Source organism: Ranitomeya variabilis, chromosome 1, assembly GCF_051348905.1.
Source record: "Ranitomeya variabilis isolate aRanVar5 chromosome 1, aRanVar5.hap1, whole genome shotgun sequence".
Taxonomy (NCBI): Eukaryota; Metazoa; Chordata; class Amphibia; order Anura; family Dendrobatidae; genus Ranitomeya; species Ranitomeya variabilis.
The window spans coordinates 1,029,947,511-1,029,972,484 of record NC_135232.1 but is presented as its reverse complement, the minus strand read 5'-3'; the positions used below and the strand labels follow the sequence as shown (position 1 = coordinate 1,029,972,484).

Sequence of the window (24,974 nt, the reverse complement as noted above, 5' to 3'; positions counted from 1 at the left end):
AATTTGAAATAAAAAAATCTGAGACTATCCCTTTAAATTGATAACTGGGTGTAACTATTCAACTTGACAAATGGGTGTGTCCTTTCACAGTGTGCCTCTGATTTGACAGTTTTAGGCTAGGTTGAGACTAGCGTAAATTTTCTCATCCTAGAGAATTAGTTCAGTTATGCAAATCAGTTTCCTATTAGTGTGTCAACATAGTGTGATCCGATTCTCTCGGATGTTATCCGAGTGCAATCCATTGTTTTCCACGGACTCACATGGTTGAGTGCGATTCAAATATCAGATAGAACTTTGGTATGCTGTGATTTTCCAAGGACCATCTCTTGTGCTCGGCTCCATAGAGGAAAAGATTGGACATATGCTCAGCTCCATAGAGAAAATGATTGGACATGTGCTCGGCCCCATAGAGGAAAAGATTGGACTTGTGCTCGGCCCTTAGAGAAAAAGATTGGACTTGTGCTTGACCCCATTGAGGAAAAGATTGGACATGTACTCGGCCCCCTAGAGAAAAAGATTGGACTTGTGCTTGGCACTTAGAGAAAAAGATTGGACTTGTGCTCGGCCCCATACAGGAAGATTGGACTTGTGCTCGGCCCTTAGAGAAAAAGATTGGACATGTGCTCGACCCCATTGAGGAAAAGATTGGACATGTACTCGACCCCATAGAGGAAAAGATTGGACATGTGCTCTGTCCCAAAGAGAAAAAGATTGGACATGTGCTCTGTCCCATAGAGGCAAAGATCGGACATGTGTTCTGCCCCGTAGAGCAAGAGATTGGACATGTGCTCGGCCCCATAGAGGAAGAGATTGGACATGTGCTTGGCCCCATAGAGGAAGATATTGGACATGTGTTATGCCCCATAGAGGAAGAGATTGGACATGTGCTCCGCCCCAGAGAGGAAAAGATTGGACGTGTGCTCTGTCCCATAGAGGAAGAGATTGGACGTGTGCTCGGCCCCATAGAGGAAGAGATTGGACATGTGTTCTGCCCCATTGAGGAAGAGATTGGACTTGTGCTCGGCCCCTTAGAGAAAAAGATTGGACATGTTCTCTGCCCCATAGAGAAAAAGATTGGACATGTGCTCGACCCCATTGAGGAAAAGATTGGACATGTGCTCGGCCCCATAGAGGAAGAAATTGAACGTATGCTTGGCCAATAAAGGAAAAGATTGGACATGTGCTCGGCCCTCGTCAAAACGACGGATAGCACTCGTCCGATTATTATTACGGTCGTCTTCACGACCCCACGGAGTATGCAGTAACACTCCCCAGCTGGTAATTCCTTGTTGTCAACTTATTCAATCATTTCCAATAGGAATGACAGGAGTTCTGTGAAATGAGGATCCAGAATTGCCATTTCACAGGGATTAATATTTCCTAAAATAGCTGTGACCTAAGAGTTGAACTATCCTCTTTAATAGTTATGGTACGCCTACTTTGCCTTTGCTCTATGGTTAATCTAATCATAATTGAAGTATTCATGATTCAGATAATATAAAATTATCAGCATGCAAATCCTTCTTATTACAGCAGATCTTCTACTTTGAAGAACATTTTACAGTTTACATAAAGTTTTTCTAGCTTAAAAAAAGTATAAAAAAGATCTAAGTTTTGGCAACCATTTTACTACTATTCCCAGTACTATTCTCTCACAGTGTAAGGTGAGGGTCATATGACTGTTCTTCTCTCCTCCGAGAGGATTGGCTGATTGTGCTAATCAGACTCTGATCTCAGTAAGAGTACAGGGTGATCAGAGGATGATCCAATTTTTTCGGATGTGGAGAATTAAAAATGTAATCTGTGGAAAATTTAGTCCCTTTAGTCAGTCCGTGAAAATCCGACTGTTCTCAGATGTCATCCGAGTGTGGTCTGATTTTTTTCATGAACCCATAAACTTCATTCTGATATCGGAGGCCAATCATGCATGCTGCAATTTTTTTTTGCTTAGGCTACTCGGTCGAGGAAGAAATTGGACATGTGCACAGCATCATTGAATAACATAGGGACGAGTGCTATCTGGCAAAACCACGTACTTGTCCGATATTTACGGTTATGTGCATGAGCACTTAGTCCAGAGCTGCACTTTCAATTCTTCAGATTGCTGTCGAGAACTGTCAGGGTCTCTTATCATCAGAAGCCTCCTAGCAGCTAGAAAGAACTATGAAAGTAGCCTGAAATAGTCACATGGTCTATCTCTCCCCCTCTTTCTCCCCCTGCCTCTCTCTCCCCCTCTCTCTGTCCTCTGTTTCTCTCCCTGCCCCTCTCTGTTTCTCTCTCTCTCTCTGCCCTCTCTGTTTCTCTCCCTGCCCCTCTCTGTTTCTCTCCCTCTCTCTGCCCCTCTCTGTTTCTCTCCCTGCCCCTCTCTGTTTCTCTCCTCTCTCCCCCTCTCTCTCTGCCATCTGTCTTTCTCCCTGCCCCTCTGTTTCTCTCCCTCTCCCCCTCTCTCTGCCATCTGTCTCTCTCCCTGCCCCTCTGTTTTCTCTCTCCCTGCCCCTCTCTGTTTCTCTCCCTCTCTCTGCCCTCTGTCTCTCTTCCTCTCTGCCCCCTCCCTCTTTCTCCCCCTCTCTAATTCAATTCAAATTCAAATAGACTTTATTGGCAGGACCAAATACAGTTAGTGTTGCCAAAGCAAGAAAAAACAAATGTGACAGGGGAGGGGGTCAGGGTTATGGGGATTGGATGCTAGTGAGCAGAGTGTGGCCTCTCTCTCTCTCTCTCTCTCTCTCTCTCTCTCTCTCTCTCTCTCTCTCTCTCTTCTCCTCTCTCTCTCTCTCCCACTTTCTCCCCTCTCTCCCCCTCCCTCACTCTCCTCCTCTCTCCCCCTCCCTCACTCTCCTCCTCTCTCTCCCTCCCTCTCACTCCTCCTCTCCCTCCCTCTTTCTCTGTGTGTGTCTTTCTCTGCCTCTCTTGCCTTCTCTCTTCCCCTCTCTTCCCCTCTCTCCTCTCTGCCCTCTGTCTCCCCCTCTGTCCTCTCCATCTCTCTCTCTCCTCTCTGCTTCTCCATTCCCCTCTCTCTTTCTCTCTCTCTCTCTCTCTCCCTCTCTGCTTCTCCATTCCCCTCGCTCTCTGTCTCTCCCTCTTCCTCCTGAACTCTGAACTTTGGACTTCCAGGAGAAGTTTGTGTTTGGAGTTTCGCTCCGGACACTAACCCTGAACATTTAAGTTCGGGTTCACTCACCTCAACTTATAAATCAATCTGCTCTATTGCAGGTTTTACCAAACATTACTAACCCTCTTTATGTCCTTTCTACTTCTTCTACCTGTACATTTTTTACAATCGCTCCTTCTATTCCTTAATGAAAAGTTCTCAACAATGACAAATGCAGCTGAAGACTGTGAGCTCTGCAGCAAACTGATGTCTGGGCAATTTACACTTGGTTAATTAATCCGAATACCGTTCCTGAACAACTTCCTGTTGGTTTACATAAAAGAGAATGAAATAGTGAGCGCACAGAAGACCTATTCTTCTTTCCTCCCTTTCCTCTGACCCATTGAATTCTTTCCATGCAAGTAATCTCGGATTGTCGCCAGTGAATGTTTGCTTTAAGCGCTAGCATTTGATTATGCCTCCTACTACATGATAGCTCCTCAAACCTATTTAATTCGGATATGAGTTTACAAAAAACCATAAAAGTTGTTTTTGTTCATTGAAGCAAGTACATTTATAAACGTGTTTCCAGCTTATTAGTTGCTTTGCGGTTGTCGACAGAGGTTAATTTACGTCTTAGTATGTCTGATGTAAAACCTCACTATGTCAAACCTTGCAGACGTGAAGAATTCCGTTAATAAAAAAACTTTTATAGTACGTTCATCACCACGCTTACTACTTACACGTTAACGTAGGCTTTGTCGCCATCTAGTGGTGAAAAGGCGAACTGCTCAAGAACAAAAAAATATTCCATTCCCGGGTATTCCACCAGGAAAAATAGATCTATTTACCATAGATCGAAAAATAATCAAAACTTAGAGTCCTCAATGGTAACTGAAAAGATGATGACAAATGGCAAGCTTTCGACACTACTCGGTTTCTTCATCAGGCCCAGTTTAACACGGTATATAAAGCAGGCGCAGACATACCACTGGTGCAGCCTGCAGGGGGAGCCACCTCCACCACTAAAGAGGCAACCAGCTTCTGTAACAGATGCATAAAGGGGTGCGTTACTGAAGTGCTAATGGCCTATATGTCATTCTTGCTTTGTCCACCTCTGGTCTAAAGAGTCGTATACTCATACACAACAGGACATAAGAACTATCATTAAGGAAGAGGAGGAAACCGTTTTGGCAGTGCTCCTTAGACCTGATGGGCAAGGACAAAACTACAATGGGTTGCAATTATTATTATTATTATTTATTATTATAGCGCCATTTATTCCATGGCGCTTTACATGTGAGGAGGGGTATACATAATAAAAACAAGTACAATAATCTTAATCAATACAAGTCACAACTGGTACAGGAGGAGAGAGGACCCTGCCCGCGAGGGCTCACAATCTACAAGTTGTTCCCAGGCCTGGAGCTAAGGGGCCCCAAAGGTCCATATTAGGCCCTAAGGTCCATATTAAAAGACCAATGCTATTAGGATGGGGATAATTAGGGGCTCTCTTGTAGATTTTGCATAATAACCATTTAAAAACAAGGGGCACACACTCAAAATGATAAAAAACATATGTCTTGAGGGAGTCAAATAATCATATGAAGATATGTAAAGTGCTAGTGCATGGTCACTGCTCAGTATAATGATCTATATCATAACGATGGTGCTTAATCACAGGTGTAGGTGCAGGCAACACTCACTGCTCAATATGTGATAATAGACTCCCGCTCCTCAGTGGCGTCCACCTCGACGCGCTTTTCAGCTGTTGCCTTAATTTTGGGGGCTTTCTGTGAAATTATGTCCAATTTGCCTTTGTTTCCTGTTTTCTTTTTGTTATTCCAATGCGCACAAAGGAAATAAACAAGTGTATAACAAAACGTGCAATTGCAATAATTTTCTGGGAGAATACTTTATCCATTACTGGGACAATTTCTAGGATGCCAATACTTTCGACCTTGACTGTAGCTGACATAGAATTGTCTTTCAGAAATTGTGACAAACCCTCTGCTGTGTGAGTAGAACAAGGTGAAAGTGTTTTTAGCTGCTAGATTTGCTGTGACCTCATCCTTAATGATAACTTCAGCTGGTCACTTTTTGGAGAGCTACAGAAAGCGTTCCTAAAGGAAGTTGTGATCATGGTGGTAATTTCCACAGATCTTTAATTTATGTCCCTATGATCCTTTATGTGTCGACTGTTTCTGTGTCATATCCAGTAACATCTCATCTTTTTAATGATTTCTCTGTGCTTCATTTTACGTTTTATTTTCTTGTGACTGTAATTCTTCTCTCTGCCTCTAGGTGGCAGATAACGGTAAACCACAACTCTCATCTGTGACAAACATGGACGTGCGAGTAATCGAAGAGAGCATCTACCCTCCGGCCATTCTACCTCTGGAAATATATGTGACCACACATGGGGAGGAATATGCAGGTGGTGTGATTGGGAAGATCCACGCAACAGACCAGGATGTTTATGACACTCTTACATATAGTTTAGATTCCAAAGTAGAGAATCTCTTCTCTGTTTCCAGCACTGGAGGGAAACTGATAGCACACAAGAGATTGGACGTGGGCCAGTATCTGCTAAATGTCAGCGTAACGGATGGGCTGTTTACTACCTCAGCCGATATAACCGTTCACATCAAGCAGATAACGCAGGAGCTGCTAAATCACAGCATCACCTTCCGCTTTGCAAATCTCTCTCCAGAGGAATTCATCGGAGATTATTGGCGCAACTTCCAGAGAACCCTGAAAAACATTTTGGGTGGGCGAAAAATTGATGTTCAGATTCTTAGCCTTCAACCGTCTGATCCACCGGCAAGCCTTGACGTCCTGCTCGCTGTAGATAAACCAGGCAGCGGACATTTTGTTCCCAAACTCCTTATCCAAAAAGTAAACGCTTCAGTTGCTGAGATTGAAGACTTCAGTGGCGTCAAAATCCTTGAGGTCTTCCACAAGCTTTGCGCTGATGTGGACTGTCCCTGGAGATTCTGTGATGAGAAGATCACTGTCGATGAGAATGTCATGTCAACACATAGCACTGCCCGGCTGAGCTTTGTGACACCGAGACACGCACGGAAAGCTGTGTGCTTGTGCAAAGGTAACGAAGGGGCATCTTAGGTTAGGCTAAGGGTTAATAACCTTAATAACTAGTATTGTGACAGAATTCAGATTTATCTACCTGCTCAGTTTGAAGTCACACGTTCATCTTTTTCTCACACAGGAGGAAAGTGTCCTACTATAAACATTGTGTGCGAAGGAAACCCGTGTCCCGAAGGTATGGAATGTGTGCCTGACCCTAAAGAAGATACATACAGCTGTGCATGCCCTGTCGGCCAGCAGTGCAGTGGTAAGACGGGACCAGTGAGCTAGATGGAGGATAATCTTGTAATATAATCATGTATCAAAATGGCATCACCAAGTGGTCTTCTACAGGGTAGTCTCCTCAAAGAGGTGATCATTTGGAGTACTAGATATAGCCCTGTCTTGCTCCCAGGAAAAGAGAGGTGACTATACAGCACAGATCTCTCTGATCACCGAGTGCTGAAGTCCTGGGAGCTCAGCACTTCTATAAATGAGTGGCCGTCAGACTCGGAGACAGGAGATCCGTACGCGCATACTTAGGTGTGGCGGATGAATCTTCTCCGCCTACTCCTACTCCCCCGAGTGCTGCAGCTTATCCCCAGAGCTTCTGAGAGGCACAAGCTCAGCTGAGCCTTTCACAGCCATCATCTGTACTCCAAATGAGTAGGTTACCATATCGGTGCAGACAAATAGCATGAAAAAGGCAGGCGCTTGGAGACCACTTACATACTTTTTTTTGTTTGTTTGTCTTTTACACAATTGAAGATTAGGAGTGACAATTTATTTTTCATAACTTTCTATCTTGGAGACAATTATTAAAAAAAAAATAATCTTTCACATGGTGAACAGGCAAGCATTTACTACATGGAATGGTACGTACATGAGGAACAGCTCTGTCCAAATAAATTAGATTAGCAGTGTTCTATATACGGCATGATATGGGTGGCATTACCTCTGCTGAGGACAGCGGGGCTTTTACTGACATCACAGTGCAGTCATTGGGCTTATCTATACAGGGTGAATCAAAAAGGTTGAATTAAAGCCTCGGTATTGATACCCTAGAGAGCAAAGCACAAATTTATTGACATGAAAACACAATTTCTAAATTTCCAAGCTTTAGCTACTACACTACCAATATTCAAAGTGATTTCCATTGGTGACACGGGCAATGTCTAGGCGGAAGTCCAGCTCTGTCAGACACTGGCCAGCATGTCCACATGTTCACTGATGTGTTGTCTCTGCTCGTTCAGGTCCTGTCGCTGGAGGGACAGATCCTGAGTCCTGGATTTATCTCCATAGAAAGAAGTCACAGGGTGTTAGATCTGCTGATGGCGGTGGCCAGCACAGCATTGGTGAATCAACCTGGGACAATGCATCACTAAGACAGTGGAGTCCAAATCCCTTGGAACATTTGTATTATACAGCTAAAACTTGGATAGATAGTGTAACTCTCCATGTGAATACATTTGTGTTCTCTTAGTTATTAAGACTGGGGCTATAAATTTGCTCCATCCTTTTTAAATCCGTTTTTTTTGTAGACGAGGAGAGAAGTTAAGCAGCTCACCGTGCCTGATGCTCCTGCGCCCATGTCCCGCATTTGGCGCAGTACAGCTTCCATATGGAAGAAATAGACGTTCGGCCAACCCTTGGAGTAATCGTGATTTCCAGCATTATTGGCACATGTTAAAATTCAGATTTAGACATAATGTGACAGATAAAAGGACACCGCTTAAGCATTTCAGTTGCGGCATGTGCCTTTGGTTACAACCATATGGCTAAGTACACGTAATTAGTGACCTTGTGTCTCTCATCATATGTCTAAGTATAGATTGTAACGTGCTAGTAAAGCTGGTAATCACTTTTATTTAAGTTCTGGACATTGTTAAAGGGGTTGTTCTATAAACAACATTTATCATCTATCTACATGATGATAAATATATGATTTGTGACAGATCCAAAAATGTAGTGGCTCAAAGTCCCCTGTGTGAATGGAGAACTAGCGGGCATGTGCTGCCATCATTCCTATAGACTGAATGGAACATTTACATATGGGACATGGGTCCCTATTATTGTGATCCATGGGGGTCAAGCGGGCATCCTGCGGTTAGGTGATCTACATTGTTTATGAGAGAACTCCTTTAAGGCATGATTTGATGGGTCACACAATGTGCTGTGGGCACAAGTTAATGGTAAGGGTACAGAGAACTGTCCAGTTGGCATCCACCTTTAATTTAAGATGTGTTTCCTAAAATTGTAGTAATGCCTAAGATGTAAGAAGACTAAAGTAGGAAAGCCATTCCTTTTATCCGTCCATTTTTCTGTGGGTCATTTTGGCCATGTGTTGCTGAGATTTGATAGGCATTGACTTATGTTCATTCACCTTTTGGATACGGCTTTTAGGCTCGTATCCAGAAATATAGCCTATGCCCTGGGGTATAAGACCAAGGAACTGGGCTACTCTTAGTCATTATAAATAATATATAGTTCTCGTCGTTGATTGATTTTTCACTTTGGAGCTGGGATCGGCTGTGAATGATGCTTATGGTGCATTAGTTGCCATCATAGGAACACCAAATGAAATTCGCAACGCTGAAATATATTTCTGTTTTCTTCTTAGTTGCCTCATCAGTCACATTTACTGGCAGCAGCTATATAAAATACAGACTACTGGAAAATGAGAACAAGGAAGAAATGAAACTTACCATGAAGCTCAGAACCTATTCTGCACATGCAGTTGTCATGTACGCCAAAGAAACCGACTACAGCATTCTGGAGGTGAGTCTTATGCCGCAGGTCGTTGTTGGAGATTACTGTTACATTTATGTAGAATATTTTATTGTTGATGCTCCCCCTCCGATCAGCTGATTGAATGGTGCCATGCCTTATATTTGTAGCAGCTGCGCCAGGTACGACGGGGATTGGTGCTGCTTTCACTGGAATGGAGCAATAGCAGAACCTCAATACTAGCTGTGACCTCAGTGTAGAAATCTATGTCTGTCTGTCTGTCTATCTATCTATCTATCTATCTATCCATCCATCCATCCATCCATCCATCCATCCATCCATCCATCCATCCAATTCATTAGTGATCTGAAAGCTGTATTAAATACATGGAGAACACACGTCTATAGCCCATGGTGGCACTGGCTCTCCTACCTGACTTAACTAAAGTTACCATAATTTCATAATTTCTGACCTTCTCATGCTCCTCGTGAATATTTGCATCTTAAAGTATTGTACATTCAAGCCAGAAGTAAGATTGAGACTGTCTCTCCTTGACTCCATTCTACCCCTTGCAGAAAGGGCTCCTGTCTCCTTGCTAGCTAGATGTAGGGTGCCGATGGGTAGTCTTAACAGCTGTGGTCCTATCGAAGTGCCCCTTTTCTACTATGTTAGTACTCCTATTACAAAAAAAGGGAAGAAACAAAGGCATTAAAATTAAAAGTGGCTTCATCCTTAGGGGGTCAAAGTCCTGTAAAACCCATTTGAGAAGATGTAGATTGCGGCCTTGTTGTCATTTGCTGTGAATCCGTACCCGTGTTACTTAAGCTGCCACTTTGAGAACTTGGATTATCTTGTTAATCAGCGAAGGAGCTCTGAATACTGTTCCTTCATTTAAAAAGGAAATTTCAAGTAGAGCCGAAGGGGATTTGTAACATTCGTGATTGCAAAAGAGGGCGCCATATCAATCCAGCAGTCAAAATCTAGACAGTGCAATTTTGAAGCTGGCGGTGGGGGATACAATGTGACATGCCTGCTCATTGTTCTTCATCTCTGAGGCTATGACTGCTGAAGTGTTCATATGAAAATGAATTGTATTTTCTTATTTGCTCACTTGTCATTTTCCCTTTTTTTATATATAAAAGGCATGAACTTGTTTGTGTTTTCTGTGAATTTGCATTTCCATTATTGTGCAGGGGGGGAACATTTATCATTACCTGATAGCAGCGCTGCTGGAGACCTAGCCGGTGAATAAAGCGTTATTAGTTTGTGTCACTGCAGCGTTCAGCGTTGATTAGCTTTATTTACAAAACTGTGACAATGTGATTTTCCTCTGCCGATGTATATGCAGGCTCATCAAGCTCATTCACAGCCAAGTGCCATCTTCCTGATCCTTCCTGACAGGTCTGACCAGTTCCTGGCGCACACAAGAGCCCGTCAGTATGGGACTTGTCTCACATGACACCGCCATCACTCTCCCTGATGCTCTTTTATAAAACGTGACTTGATTGACGTTTCATTGAATTGCTTGTTACCATTTCTGAAAAATTAGTATTCAGTGCATTGAGTGGCAGTGAGCGGAGGCTAACTCAGTGCAAAAACTGGGTTCTTCCCCAGCTGTTATATGCCAGCTACAGTACTGTGACTATTAAGAGGTCATTGTATATCCCATATGCACTTCAGGAAATAAAGAACGTTATCTCGCAGGACCAAAAGGGACATTGGCTCCTTTACTGGTGACTCCTTTACACTACAACACAGCCCTATCCACTTAAGTGGAACAGTGCCACATACTCCTGCACAGTGAATGGCTGCCAGTGCAGGTGCGCAGAGTATATACCGATTTCTAGATCAGTGATGGTCTCGGAGGTTAGACCCCCACCGTTCAGAATACTATGAAATCTCTTAGCAATTTGTCATTCCATTATTACTTGCTTTTTTTAAGGAGATTTCCACATCCAAAGTTGTATATCAAAGAAACTTTAACCCTTTACCTTGGTACTTAAAAAATTACTATGAAGTACTCATGTATAGTCACATTTGTCTCTTGCTGCGTCCTCTGCTCAAATTGGGCAATCTTTTCCTCCTGCTTCCAAGATATGGTAGTAGGTGCACATGGTCAGTAAACGCTACGGGTTGCACACTACGGACTTGCGCAGCATCCAACCCGCCGCATCCAGATGTTACAGCATAGTGGATGCATCCAGAGATGCCCACAGCTTACTTGCGGAGATGGACATTCGGCACGTCTTTTCAGACCGCAGCTTGTCTATTTATATTGCAGAGACACGAGCCTCCACAAGATAAATTTCACTTGTACAAGGGGGAGTGCGAAGGAATGTGTAAATGATTCCTTCCCAGCATTTCCTATCTCACAGCACAGGAAAGACAAGGGAAGCTCCTCCTTAGTACTTGCGTCCCCACGTCACTTACGAGGTCATCTTGGAATCACGGAGTCCAAAACACTGATCTGAGAAGAGGAGGCAGCCACAAGTAAATGGAGGCCACCGTTAAGGGTGACTACACATGAGAAATGTATAGTTACTGTTCCTGAGAGGAACTCTTTGAATATCATCCATTAGTACATAATCTTTAGGAAAACATCAGTAGTATCAGGTTTTTACTTGTATCCAATTTTTAATGTTATGGGTGGAAATTTTGTTTTAGATTAGATTATTTCTCTCCATCTCATACTTGGACAAGTGTTGTGATGTTTGACTCCTTGGGCAGTGGCTAAAATTGTAGGGCAAACTCCTAAGAGTTTGAAGGTAAACAAATGTGTGGAGGAGTCTTTTATGGCATCTACATTTTAATATATACCCTTGGATCATACACAGTCATGAAGGTTTAATTTAATGTTTAGTTTGATAAGTTTGTTGAAACCTGACCTAATCCCCTGAATGTTTGCCTCCTTTTAGATTCATGGTGGAAAGTTGCAGTATAAATTTGATTGTGGCAGCGGTCCTGGCATAGTGTCTGTCCAAAGTATCCATGTTAATGATGGCCAGTGGCACACGGTGTCTTTAGAGGTTGATGGTAACTACGCCAGGCTGGTCTTGGATCGTGTCCATACTGCATCCGGTACAGCACCAGGAACACTGAGGACTCTCAACCTTGACAACTATGTGTATTTTGGAGGCCACATACGTCAGCAAGGGTCTAAACATGGAAGAAATTTGCCAGTTACCAATGGTTTTCGAGGTTGTATGGACTCTGTTGTCCTCAATGGCCAGGAGCTCCCTCTTCATTCTAAGTTAAAAGGCTTGGTACATATAGATGAATCCGTGGATGTTTCTGTAGGATGTTCGCTGACCGCTGCTGATGCCTGCTCCGGCAATCCTTGCCACAATGGTGGGGTATGCTCCCTCTTGCCCAGTGGAGGTGAGTCGAATTGTATTTTTGATTACAAATGACTCGAAATATATAGCATAAATGACCTAGGAATATAGCATAACTGTGTTTATCTGTTAGTGTTATTTAACACTGCACATAAGAGGTCGTATATTCCAAAACTGCTGATTTCCAACAGTACAACATGTTCCCTTTTGTGCAGTAAAGTCTAGATGAGAAAATCTATCTTCAGTTTTTATCTAGAGCCTTGCATACGATCAGACATAAAACAACCGATTCTTCATTTTAATAGCGCTATTGTTAAAATATTAATGGGGCCACAATGCAATACTGATTTTATTTAAGGGAAGGTTGAAGCAATACGGCACACGGAAAAAGATCAGTGCTGAACACCAGAAATCTGCATTTATAATGTTGTGTCCTAAGTCTTCATCCTCATCCAAAAAGAAGTAATTAATGTCACTGACCATATGTTTTATAAAATATTGACTCATGATGTGTGTGATATATCTGTAGCGTACTAAAGAGGCTTTTAGCAGGACTGACATTTTTGTTAGACAAGAGGCATTTTTCAGTAAAGGGCAGAATATGGCTGGTTGTGTCAAAGCCCTTACCACCATTATTATTATTATTATTATTTATTGTTATAGCGCCATTTATTCCATGGCGCTTTACAAGTGAGGAGGGGTATACATAATAACAAGTACAATAATCTTGAACAATACAAGTCATAACTGGTACAGTAGGAGAGAGGACCCTGCCCGCGAAGGCTCACAATCTACAAGGGATGGGTGAGAATACAGTAGGTGAGGGTAGAGCTGGTCATGCAGCGGTTTGGTCGATCAGTGGTTACTGCAGGTTGTAGGCTTGTCGGAAGAGGTGGGTCTTCAGATTCTTTTTGAAGGTTTCGATGGTGGGCGAGAGTCTGATGTGTTGTGGTAGAGGGTTCCAGAGTAGGGGTGATACGCGAGAGAAATCTTGTATGCGATTGTGGGAAGAGGAGATTAGAGGGGAGTAGAGAAGGAGATCTTGTGAGGATCGGAGGTTGCGTGTAGGAAAGTACCGGGAGATGAGGTCGCAGATGTAAGGAGGAGACAGGTTGTGGATGGCTTTGTACGTCATGGTTAGGGTTTTGTACTGGAGTCTCTGGGCATTGACAACTTATTAGGATACATTGATTTTAACATCTGATTTCTTGATAGATATTGGATTTTCAGATCACATTGACAGTGGGTATCCATTCACTTTAGAAACATGTATTCTATTTGCTTTATATAAGGGGGTTATGGTTAAGAGTCAGGACTTTATTCTCTGTGCCTCCAAGTTTCTTACTTCTTTCTACTGTAGAACCTCCAATTATTTTCATCTTCTCTGCTCGTGACCCACAATTAAAAGGGAATCTGTCAGCAGATTTTTGCTGCCTCATCTGAGAGCAGCCTAATGTAGGCAAATAGAAGCTGAATCCAACAATATATCACTTAGATTACTGGGTGCAGCCATACTGATACAATCAGAACTTTTAGATTTAGCAATGCAGCAGAGCTGAGAAACCAATCCACACCCACACCAGGCTCTCCATGTGCGAAGTCCATAGACAGTGAGCTGCCTGTCACAGGAGGGGGCGTTGCTGGTCCAGGAGGCAGGAGCTGATGGGTCGTAACATTAATAAGCCCCTGGTGCTAAACCAATCATTGCAATCAAACAAAACTTCTCTGAAATCTGTGTTTTAACCCCTACAGCATGATGTTTTCAGCTTAAATTCCATTCAACACCTTAAACACCTTACCCCCCTCCAAAAAAATGGGAAGGTTGTAATGTCACTAACATTGCTGGATTACAGTTGTGCTTGTTTCTTGGTGCTCTAGGGTAGAAGAGGGGGTAATTATTTATTCCAAAGTGGTACCTGTATATTAGGAGGGTTGTACCAAAAAAATAAAGGGCATTATATACTGTCCACCACAGTGACATAACAAGGTACCAATACAGTTTAATTTGGATGTCTTGTACCACAGTTCATATAGAGCATGAGTACATTTATTGTGGAATCTGCTATGTGCCTGGTGTCTTACATGTGTAAGGTCTTCATTTCTGCCCCTTAACATCCTTATACACAATATAGCCAGCTGTACACTTCAGTAGAAGTTATTCTAATTTCCACACTATAAAGGATGAATATTGCAGGTTTTGGTTCAAGCAAAATCAATGTTACCTTGCTAAAAAGTGCGTCCTGTACTCAAAAAAATCTATATAATCAGTGACCCCTCTTCACCCATTGTTCATGTTTGTTCTCAGGTTACTACTGTAAATGTACATCAATGTTTATGGGCACACATTGTGAGATTGCCATCAATCCCTGTGCCACCAACCCCTGCCTGTATGGTGGAACATGCATTGTGGTGAAGGATGATTATTTCTGCAAATGCAGAGGGGAGTACAGCGGCGAGAGGTGAGTGCTAATTGTGACTGATTTTGTCATAGAAACATAACACATCATGAAAGATACATAAATATCTTTGTGTTGCAGGTGCCAGTTGGGTCCATACTGCAAAGATAATCCTTGCAAGAATAGTGGTAAATGCATAGACAGTTTAGATGGTCCAGTATGCGAATGTGAATTGGGTTTCCATGGAGAAAGGTATAGATTTTAATTACGGCTTTTTAGGTTATCTAGTTTTAGCATTATTGTTTTAATGCAGACCTAACAGCACCCCTGACTCGTCTGTTTCAGTAAACACATTCCCTATAAAATAACAATTTTGGAGCGCCTATTCTTAAAAAATAGCAATTTGTGCTGTTTTTTATTTTTACTAGAAATTTAGGAATAATTTGACAACTGGATGTTCAAAATTCTGCGTAAGCGGGCTGCTCTTCAGATGTATGCTGAGAGATCTGGAATAGATCTGTCACGTAGGCTGCCATTGTTCTCGGCAGCACATGTTCTCCTTACACAGGATGACGTGCTGCTGAGAGAGGTGAACTTGTGCAGTGATCATTTCACCCGATGAAAGCTCATTTTGCTCATTTATTGGGGGATCAGCAGCCCTTTTGGACTGCACGAATATTATGAAATGAACATTCCTAAGGCGGCTAATTCATGATAATCTCACAGTGTAAATGGACCTAAGTTTATTGCCCTGACCGAGAAATCATGGAATTTTACAGTACTTTACATTTACTCCTTAATGTGATTTTACAGATCTAGAAGATGGCGTTTTATAAGCTCGTTTGCATAACTCTGAATTACACCATTCAATAATATTTGTCTGCAGGCGGCTTTTTCGTATGTATTTCTGTATGGAGCCACTTGCCATTACTGTAGTCATCAGTCGCGGTCAACGTGACATTTAAAAAAGAAACCTTCACACAAGCCATCGTCTAATGTGAAAATCTTCTGCACAATTTACATGACCACGTTCCTAACCAATAACAGTGATTTATCTCGACTCATTTTCATATTTGTAGGTGCATTGGTGACATTGATGAATGCCAGGAAAACCCATGTTCTAATGGAGCCCTTTGTGAAAATACCTACGGTTCTTACAACTGTACCTGTAGTGCTGGATATGGTGGAAAGCACTGTACGGAGATTGCCATGAATAAATATGTCTCCACCTCCTGGAATATTGGCCTGGCTGAGGTCATTGGGATTATTGTCTTCGTAGCAGGGATTTTCTGTGTTGCTGTATTCTTTGTTGTCTGCCGATTAGTAGTCCGTAAAAAGAAAAAGAGACAGCAAGAGCCGGAAGACAAACACTGCGGGACTACTTCAGCATTTTTACAGAGACCATTTTTAGATCCTAAAGTGAACAAGAATATCTACTCTGATATTCCACCCCAGGTGCCGGTAAGGCCTATATCCTACACTCCAAGCATTCCTAGTGACTCTAGAAATAACCTGGATCGAAACTCCTTTGAGGGATCCACCATTCCAGAGCATCCAGAGTTCAGCACTTTCAATCCGGACTCTGTGCATGGACATAGAAAGGCAGTAGCAGTGTGCAGCGTTGCTCCAAATCTGCCACCTCCTCCTCCATCCAATTCTCCATCTGACAGTGACTCCATACAAAAGCCAAACTGGGATTTTGACTATGATGGTGAGTATGTATCTTATTTTACGAATTTCATAGATTTTTATTTTCTGTGCAATTGCTAGTTATACCAAATTGGCCTCCTTATCTAACTCGATAATGAGACTGTTAAGATCCATATATCCGAATTCATGTCAGTTCCTAAGAGATGACTGTGGATGCGCAATTCTTAAGCATTGGAGTTATGGGACTATTAGAGACTGTAATAGAGAGGACTGTATGCAAAGGCCTCACCGCTCCATTAAATTATATGCAGAAAGTGTCTATTGTGAAATGCTCTCCTGCTTAGATGATGGGTCCAGAGGTGGGCCCATTGCCTACAGCCAAACCACCTTGAACACGCACAATCTCGTCAGAGGTGGGCCCATAAGGTTCCAATAATTAAGATGAGAATGCCCTTTTAAGCTGGACTAAAACAATGCATAGATTGGGATATATTCTATATCTCGAAAGAATAAAATCAGGGCATATGTCCTGCCTGCCAACAGATGGTTATTTATGAGAAAAAAATGATATAATATTGGTTAAAAAAGTGAAGAATTCTAGTGCATTAAAGGTTTTAAATACACTTGTAAAAGAAATAAGGGAAGTCTTTTTACTAGGTCATGTCTTATGTGTCGTCAGTTATAAGACCCCGTGTATATAGGAAGAAAGAGAAGAAACAATACAAGACACAACATATATAATTGGTATTATCGACCAGCTTCATCAGTCATCTTCCGTTAGATAGCCTCAGAGGGTTTCCGCACAGGATGTACGCTGGTTCTTAGCTCTGAGAGGTTACGTGACTATAGAGGGCCTTCTTCATTCCTTCATATCAGTCTTCTCTGCTTTGTGGCTTCTCAAAATGTGGAAAGCTGTCCAAGTTAGACTTATCTTATTCAATACTAAGTTGTCATCCGGTTTTTCCACTCCAAGCTAAAGGCATTTATGTAATGCTGATTACAACAACACTATGATTTTAGCAATCTGGGTTTATGGTTTAGAAAACATTTCTGTTGAATTGTTATGCACATGAACCACACGTGCGCGGGAACGAGTAGCGGGAGTGAAGCAGTTGATCAGGGTCTGGCACGGTCTACAGATTGTGACTGACATCTGTGTCAGGACCTTACGGTGCGTACACCACCCCTGAGGAATGAAGGCGCTTGGGCCAGGTACTGCACAGGAGAGGCAGGTCAGTGAAAGAAGAGTGACATGCTAGCGTATCTAAAGAGGAATAACCTCATGACCCAATACCAACATGGGTTTACTAAGGACCTTTCCTGTCAGACTAATCTGATCAATTTCTATGAAGAGGTAAGTTCCGTACTGGACCAAGGGAACCCAGTGGATGTAGTGTATATGGACTTTTCAAAAGCTTTTGATACGGTGCCACACAAAAGGTTGATGCATAAAATGAGAATAATGGGGATAGGGGAAAATATGTGTAAGTGGGTTACGAGCTGGCTCGGGGATAAGAAACAAAGGGTGGTTATTAATGGAGCACACTCGGACTGGGTCGTGGTTAGCAGTGGAGTACCACAGGGGTCAGTATTGGATCCTCTTCTTTTTAACATATTTATTAATGACCTTGTAGGGGGCATTCAGAGTAGAATTTCAATATTTGCAGATGACACTAAACTCTGCAGGGTAATCAATACAAGGGAGGACAATTTTATATTACAGGATGATTTATGTAAACTAGAAGCTTGGGCTGATAAATGGCAAATGAGCTTTAAAGGGGATAAATGTAAGGTCATACACTTGGGTAGAAGTAATAAGATGTATAACTTTGTGCTTAATTCTAAAACTCTGGGCAAAACCGTCAATGAAAAAGACCTGGGTGTATGGGTGGATGACAAACTCACATTCAGTGGCCAGTGTCAGGCAGCTGCTACAAAGGCAAATAAAATAATGGGATGCATTAAAAGAGGCATAGATGCTCATGAGGAGAACATAATTTTACCTCTATACAAGTCACTAGTTCGACCACACTTAGAATACTGTGTACAGTTCTGGTCTCCGGTGTATAAGAAAGACATAGCTGAACTGGAGCGGGTGCAGAGAAGAGCGACCAAGGTTATTAGAGGACTGGGGGGTCTGCAATACCAAGATAGGTTATTACACTTGCGGCTATTTAGTTTGGAATAACAAAGGCTAAGGGGTGATCTTATTTTAATGTATAAATATATGAGGGGACAGTACAGAGACCTTTCTGATGATCTTTATAATCATAGACCTGAGACAGGGACAAGGGGGCATCCTCTACGTCTGGAGGAAAGAAGGTTTAAGCATAATAACAGACGCGGATTCTTTACTGTAAGAGCAGTGAGACTATGGAACTCTCTGCCGTATGATGTTGTAATGAGTGATTCATTACTTAAATTTAAGAGGGGACTGGATGCCTTTCTTGAAAAGTATAATGTTACAGGTTATATATACTAGATTCCTTGATAGGGTGTTGATCCAGGGAACTAGTCTGATTGCTGTATGTGGAGTCGGGAAAGGATTTTTTTTCCCTAATGTGGAGCTTACTCTTTGCCACATGGGTTTTTTTTTGCCTTCCTCTCGATCAACATGTTAGGGCATGTTAGGTTAGGCTATGGGTTGAACTAGATGGACTTAGTCTTCCTTCAACCTTAATAACTATGTTACTATGTTAATCACTGACCGGAGACAAGTGACGAACGGGGAATAGGGAAAACAGGCAGCGGAGCACTTGCATCTTATTCAACAATAAATTTCTCTAAACCATAAACTCAAGTTTCTTAAAGGGAATCTGTCACCTAATTTTGGCCCTATAAACTGGGGCCACCGGCATCAGGGGCTTATCTACAGCATTCTTTTCTGGTTAGCAATTATGCATGAGTACTGTGGTTTCATATAATTGATTCATAAGCTTATAGGGGTTAATCCTGCACGCTGTGAGGATTCTCCGGTGCAGTGAGCAGTGATTTCCATACTTTCAGCTACATTTCAACTAGACGTGTCTGGCCTCGATCAATGCACTTGTGTTGTTCAAGGCTGCACCTATCGGCATGTGACCAGACTCATGCTAATCATAGTTGCAGTCACGTGCTCGCTGCTCCTGGCGCTGTCTCTGGAGTATCCTCACAGCACGCAATGTGAGGATTCACAAGCCTGCAGTCACATAGAGTAACTGCAGACTTGTAACCAAAGGCCGGGCACCTATTATTGGATAGATGATAACTAGTCGATCATTGGGGTCCGATCGCTGGGACTCATACTAGTCGTCAGAACAGGGCAGATTAATCCCCATTAGAATGGAGCCTCAGTGCGCATGCTTGACCTCTGGTCCATTCATTCCCTATGGGTCTCCTTTATTAATAAAGGATACACTTAATTATGTCACATAGATTTGAGGTTGTATTTATACATTTTTCCAGTTGGCTTTTTAACAATTCTCTTATCTCGGCTTTCAGGAGCTCAATATTTGCAATGTTACAATATCTATGTTTTCTATCCCATTTAAAGTAGGCAATAATCCCCCGAAGAGCGACGCACTGTTATGCACATGTAATCTCCGAAAACCATTGAACCAAATTGCTTTCTTTCTGCCTTGGAGATTTGTTCTCTGTGTTGTGTCATTTCAATTATTATTTCATTTGAAAGTAATTCTGTGATTGTTACTTTGAAACATATTTTATTGCTGCTTTGCTTGAATTGAACAGCTACAGACAGCCCTTTGGGAAATGATCAAAGGTAGATCATATTAATTGAGTGTCCTTAACATTGTGACATTGTATCTCTTTTTGCGCTTTCAGCTAAAGTTGATCTTGACCTGTGTCTTTCAAAGAAATCTCTGGATGAAAAGCCTTGTCATCTGTACAATCCTCGGGAGAGCATGTCTGAGATTCAGTCTCTTAGCTCCTTCCAATCTGAATCCTGTGATGATAATGGTATGTATGAGATTATGTTTTTGCAGACATATGCATTTGACATTGGCTATAGAAAACTTTCTCTATTCAGCTGGACTGTGTGAAACTTGTGGATTTTGGAGATGTATCTGATAAACTAAATGTTATTTTTTGGCCCTAAAATTATATTGTTCTCTTTATGTGAAATTATATGACTCCAATTATTATACTATGTGGTACTTCGTGAAGGTAAAGAGTTAATGGCTAATCGGGAGAAGAAGAAACCTTCAAGAGAAAAATCAACTACTTCCATGGGTTTTACAGACTGAACTAGGGCCATCAATGCATGATTGGTAGAGTTGCCCGGACTCCTGACAAATACCTACCTTTCATTGTTCACATCCAGTGTGCTATGCCTGATACTGATGTTCAGTTCCAAGCACTTGATTCGGGCAGACCTGCAGTACCAGGCACAGTCACCGATACTGGCAGCAATGAGACCACCTATGTCCAGGAGTACCCATTTAGCACATATACATGTATCAATCACTTATCCAGAAGTTAGAATCAGTTCAACGACGGGCAACTAGATTATTACATGGGATGGAAGGCCTCTCATATGAGGAGAGGTTGGAAAAGTTGGGCTTGTTTAGCTTAGAAAAAAGACGACACAGAGGAGATCTCATCTACATGTATCAATATATGGTGGTCAGTACAAAACACCGGCACATGACTTTTCTTTCCAAAGACCATACTGAGGACTAGGGGGCACTCATTACGGGTGGAAGAAAGTTAATTCCGGCAGCTAAACAGGAAAGGGTTCTTTACAGCAGTTAGAGCATCAGACTGTGGAATGCCGACCACAAGAGGTAGTAATGGCCGACACTATAACAGCTTTGTAAGGGCTGGACAATTTCCTTGATACACATAACATTGCGGGTTATAGCTAAATTAGTGACAAAATGCACAATTGGTGGAGAAAGGTTGAATTTGAAGGGTTTAGGTCTTTTTTTAACCTACGTAACTATGTAACTATGCCTTTACCTTCCTTGTCACAGTTTGTGTATCATCACAATATTATATTACCTACGGTATGCTCTTTTTTTATAAGTACTTTAATCTCTGCAGAGATCTTTAGTCTTTTTTATTAAATGTCAAAAAAATTGTTTTCATAGGAAGCCTCACATCATCTTTTCACGGTTCTAGAGCTCGTTGTACATTTTACATATGTTTATTTTCAAGACCTTTTGAAATTAAGCTAAGAAAGACATATTGTACTCTTCCTCTGCAGAAACACCAGAATGCTGATATTCAGTTCACTTGTATAAAGTGCTTATACTCGGGTGCTCCCCTCGAGGAGCCACTCATCTTGATTAGTGGTTAATTAAACCTTCTTGTTAAGGTTAAATGCTGGCCCACTGGAACAGATGCAACCTCATTCCTTCTTTCCTTTCGTGAAGACTTGGCTGTTCATCATGTACTAATTCTTGTTCTGCTCCTGTAATTACTTGCTGAACTATGAAAAATGACATGTTTATAGCATTTCTACTATAGATGGTCAACAAGCTGCTAGGGAGATTTAAGGCAGCAGTTGTCCTCCCTATGGGTCTCTCGTAAAGATGTCTCCTTTCTCTCTTATGCTGCGGTCACAGTTCCTATATGGATCAAATCACCTCTGAGCGAGAGCAGAGTTTGACAAGGGGCTCATTGTAAGTTTGATGGAATTTGTAATAAAGGAAGCGGTAAAAAATGAAAAACATATATACATAAATAAACCACAAAGTATAGGAATACAACCATGGACTCATGTCCAGACGTAGAGGAATAATGGCGTAGATCAGGAGCCGTGACATGTACGGAAACAATCTGCGCTCTCTACCTCATGCAGGTTTTTTAGCTGATCTTAATTCTCTCTCTCTTTATCGCTCATATCCAGATTTATTCTATGGCCATCAGCGATATAGATTTTCACATCATTTACTCATGCTTAATGTTAATGTGGATTTACAGAGAGACTTTAGTGCTATATATCACGGTGACATACAATAACCTTGTTTTAGATATATGAGGGAGTAAATTTGTCAGCTTATTATAAAATCTATAAGAATGCAATGCTGCTTCCTTTATTGCTTTTCTTTTATTGGGTTTATTCTAACTTTACGTACTTTTGTCTTTAGTTTTACCATTTTGAGTCCATGTGCAGTATTGTGATTCTTGGTGCTGTGTTTTGTGATTGTATACTTTACTCACTTTATTTTGCCAATATAATATGATATTGGGGCTGATATACTACACATTTTGACACTGCAAACTCAGACTTGACAGTCCTAAAATGTGCCAATTTTTTCCTAGCAGATCATGCAGTTGGAGAAATCTTGCAAATCTTTATGCATTCTAGTCTAAATTTATACCATTTGTTAAAGGGAACCTGTCACCTTCCCCCCCAGGCGTTTGTAACTAAAAGAGCCACTTTGTGCAGCACTGATGCTGTATTCTGACAAGGTGGCTCTTTTAGTTCGGGTCCCTGGCACTGCTGCAAGAATCACTTTTGAAATTTGTCCCTCATACCGTGAAATTGCCAGGGGGCAGATCTTTCCCCCCCAATCCAGACGTCTCACAGCCATCACTCATGGCCTCTGCACGCCGGGCGCCGCCTCCTGTTCCTTCATTAGCGTCCCCGGCACCCGAACTAAAAGAGTCACCTTGTCAGAATGCAGCATCAGTGCTGCACAAAGTGGCTCTTTTAGTTACAAATGCCTGGGGGGATGACAGGTTCCCTTTAATTGCCTTTTGAGACCCCCATACAGTTTAGGCTAAAGTAGGACGAACCCTCGATATTGGTGGGATTGGCAGTCAATCTAATGTGTATGGAAGCCTCCAGACACTACACCGACAGATTTTTGTCGGGGTAAGGAACGATCCAACTGTTGGAATTCTAGTTGCCCAACCTTTTCTGCATGGAGATTAGCCTCTGCCAGAAGAGTCTGATAATTGTTCGCTCATAAAGTACACAGGAACGCTTTGCAGCGTCAAGCATTCACATGTAGGGGAAATTTTGCTTTGCTTTTACATCAAAATGTGGCACAATTTTGTCTCACTGGATTGAAATTTAAGCCACAACCTTTCTCCCACGCTTTCCAAAAAGTCACGATCCCGAGTGCACATATCGAAGAACATGTGTAAGGGCAGAGACAGACTGCCGTATTTCTCGTGCGAGAAACGAATCGTAAACCTCGAAAATCCATCTTAAACCTTGTACTGGCTGGCACCTCTCCTGACCCGAGCTTGACAGCTGCATAGCAATCCATCATGCTGTCTTGCTCAGGAGAGGTGCCAGGCCAGTCCGTGCAGTGCGGTGCGATTCTCACAGTGAGAAATACAGCAGTCTGTCTCTGCCCTTACACACAAAATAAATCTTGTGCAAAGCATGAATTGGCACAAAATTGAGACACCTTTCTGGTGCGTGTAGTTGAGTAAATCAGCCCCAATGAATATAAATGAGACCTAAGATCTTAAAATGTGCATAGATGTGATCATATGACCATGATGTAGTGATCAGAGCTATGATGTTTCCATTTGTGATGAAGAAAAGGTATTTTTGGTCACTAGTCATTTTTTTCTTGAATTTGTAGCCATTCCTATGTCTGTTGGTGAATGCAAAAGTGCAACAGTCATCACTTGTTTCACTTATGTATCAAGTTATCAGAAAATGGTTTCAACATGTGAATGAATGTGATCAGCAGGGAATCTGGGCATCTACATAGAGAGTGTGACTGGGGGTAATCTAATCATTTATTGTGGGCAACAACACTGTTTACAGCGACGTAATCATTTCTATGCGAGTACTAGTATATGCTGTAGGTGCAATTGCTATTACCTTGTTGCCATGTCCGTCCTGTACTTTTTTTTTATTCTATTCAAGCAAAATCATTCCAAACTTTTGGTAAGACAATCTGGCTGCATAAAAAGAAAAGATATTGACAAATCATCTATGCAACTATCACAGCTGTGACACTTATTGACGTGTCACCAGCATGTCATCCGGCGCATGCGCGGTGCATAGATGAGGCCAAGGCCTGTATATTGTACTTAACGGTGCATGAAGCCACCAAGGTTGGCTAATAACTGGTTGGCTATCCTGGCCACAGGGCCATCACTCAGGCCAGAAAGGGACATCCATCATGACTGGATGGGAGATGTACCACCCCTTTGACTTTTTAGAGTTAGTAGCCATCAGCATGTCATGGTTAATCTTCTTATTTGGGGTAATCGAGGGAAAGAAAAATAATATACTGACATGTTTAGAAACACAATCCCATGTTTTATAAAGCCGAAGTGGCCCTTTATTTGGGTAAACGGTCCTTACAAGTTCCTCTTAATATTGGATTTGAAATGGAGTCCAACAATTTTCTCTAAACATCAACACCTCAAGATTTATTTTGATGTGAATCCTTGTGTGTATTTTTTTGGATGATTGGATGGCATGCACTCGATGCTTTGATTCTGTATTTACAGCAGCCTGAACTATTATAATCTCATCACTGACATTATGTGGCCAAAGGATCCTAAATTGAAGTGTGGAAGTTTAGCACTTCTGTCATCAAATTATAGCGCTGTTTTTAGGGTATTCCTCAGCAATGTTAAACAGCTGCTCTGTTGCTGGGCTTATCCTGTATAGTATGCTGAGCTTTGGATATGAGCTAATATCCAACTTTAATAGTTGTAGGTATAAATAAAAGGCTTGGGGCCACATTTAATAGGTCTTTAGACTGC

General features: G+C 41.9%; 1 protein-coding gene across 8 annotated transcripts in view; it reads left to right on the top strand.

Moving 5' to 3' along the window:
- FAT1 (FAT atypical cadherin 1) overlaps nucleotides 1-24,974 on the top strand; it is a 289,837-nt gene that overhangs the window by 255,101 nt on the left and 9,762 nt on the right. For 7 of the 8 annotated variants that reach the window (XM_077279642.1, XM_077279641.1, XM_077279646.1 and 4 more), the window contains 8 exons: nucleotides 5,396-6,197; nucleotides 6,321-6,446; nucleotides 8,799-8,956; nucleotides 11,821-12,283; nucleotides 14,546-14,699; nucleotides 14,778-14,888; nucleotides 15,716-16,347; nucleotides 20,109-20,243. In XM_077279642.1, coding sequence (XP_077135757.1) covers nucleotides 5,396-6,197; nucleotides 6,321-6,446; nucleotides 8,799-8,956; nucleotides 11,821-12,283; nucleotides 14,546-14,699; nucleotides 14,778-14,888; nucleotides 15,716-16,347; nucleotides 20,109-20,243 — 2,581 coding nt within the window. Of the gene's footprint in view, nucleotides 1-5,395; nucleotides 6,198-6,320; nucleotides 6,447-8,798; nucleotides 8,957-11,820; nucleotides 12,284-14,545; nucleotides 14,700-14,777; nucleotides 14,889-15,715; nucleotides 16,348-20,108; nucleotides 20,244-21,853; nucleotides 21,911-24,974 lie in introns of all 8 variants that reach the window. The other variant, XR_013220037.1, reaches the window with a different exon arrangement.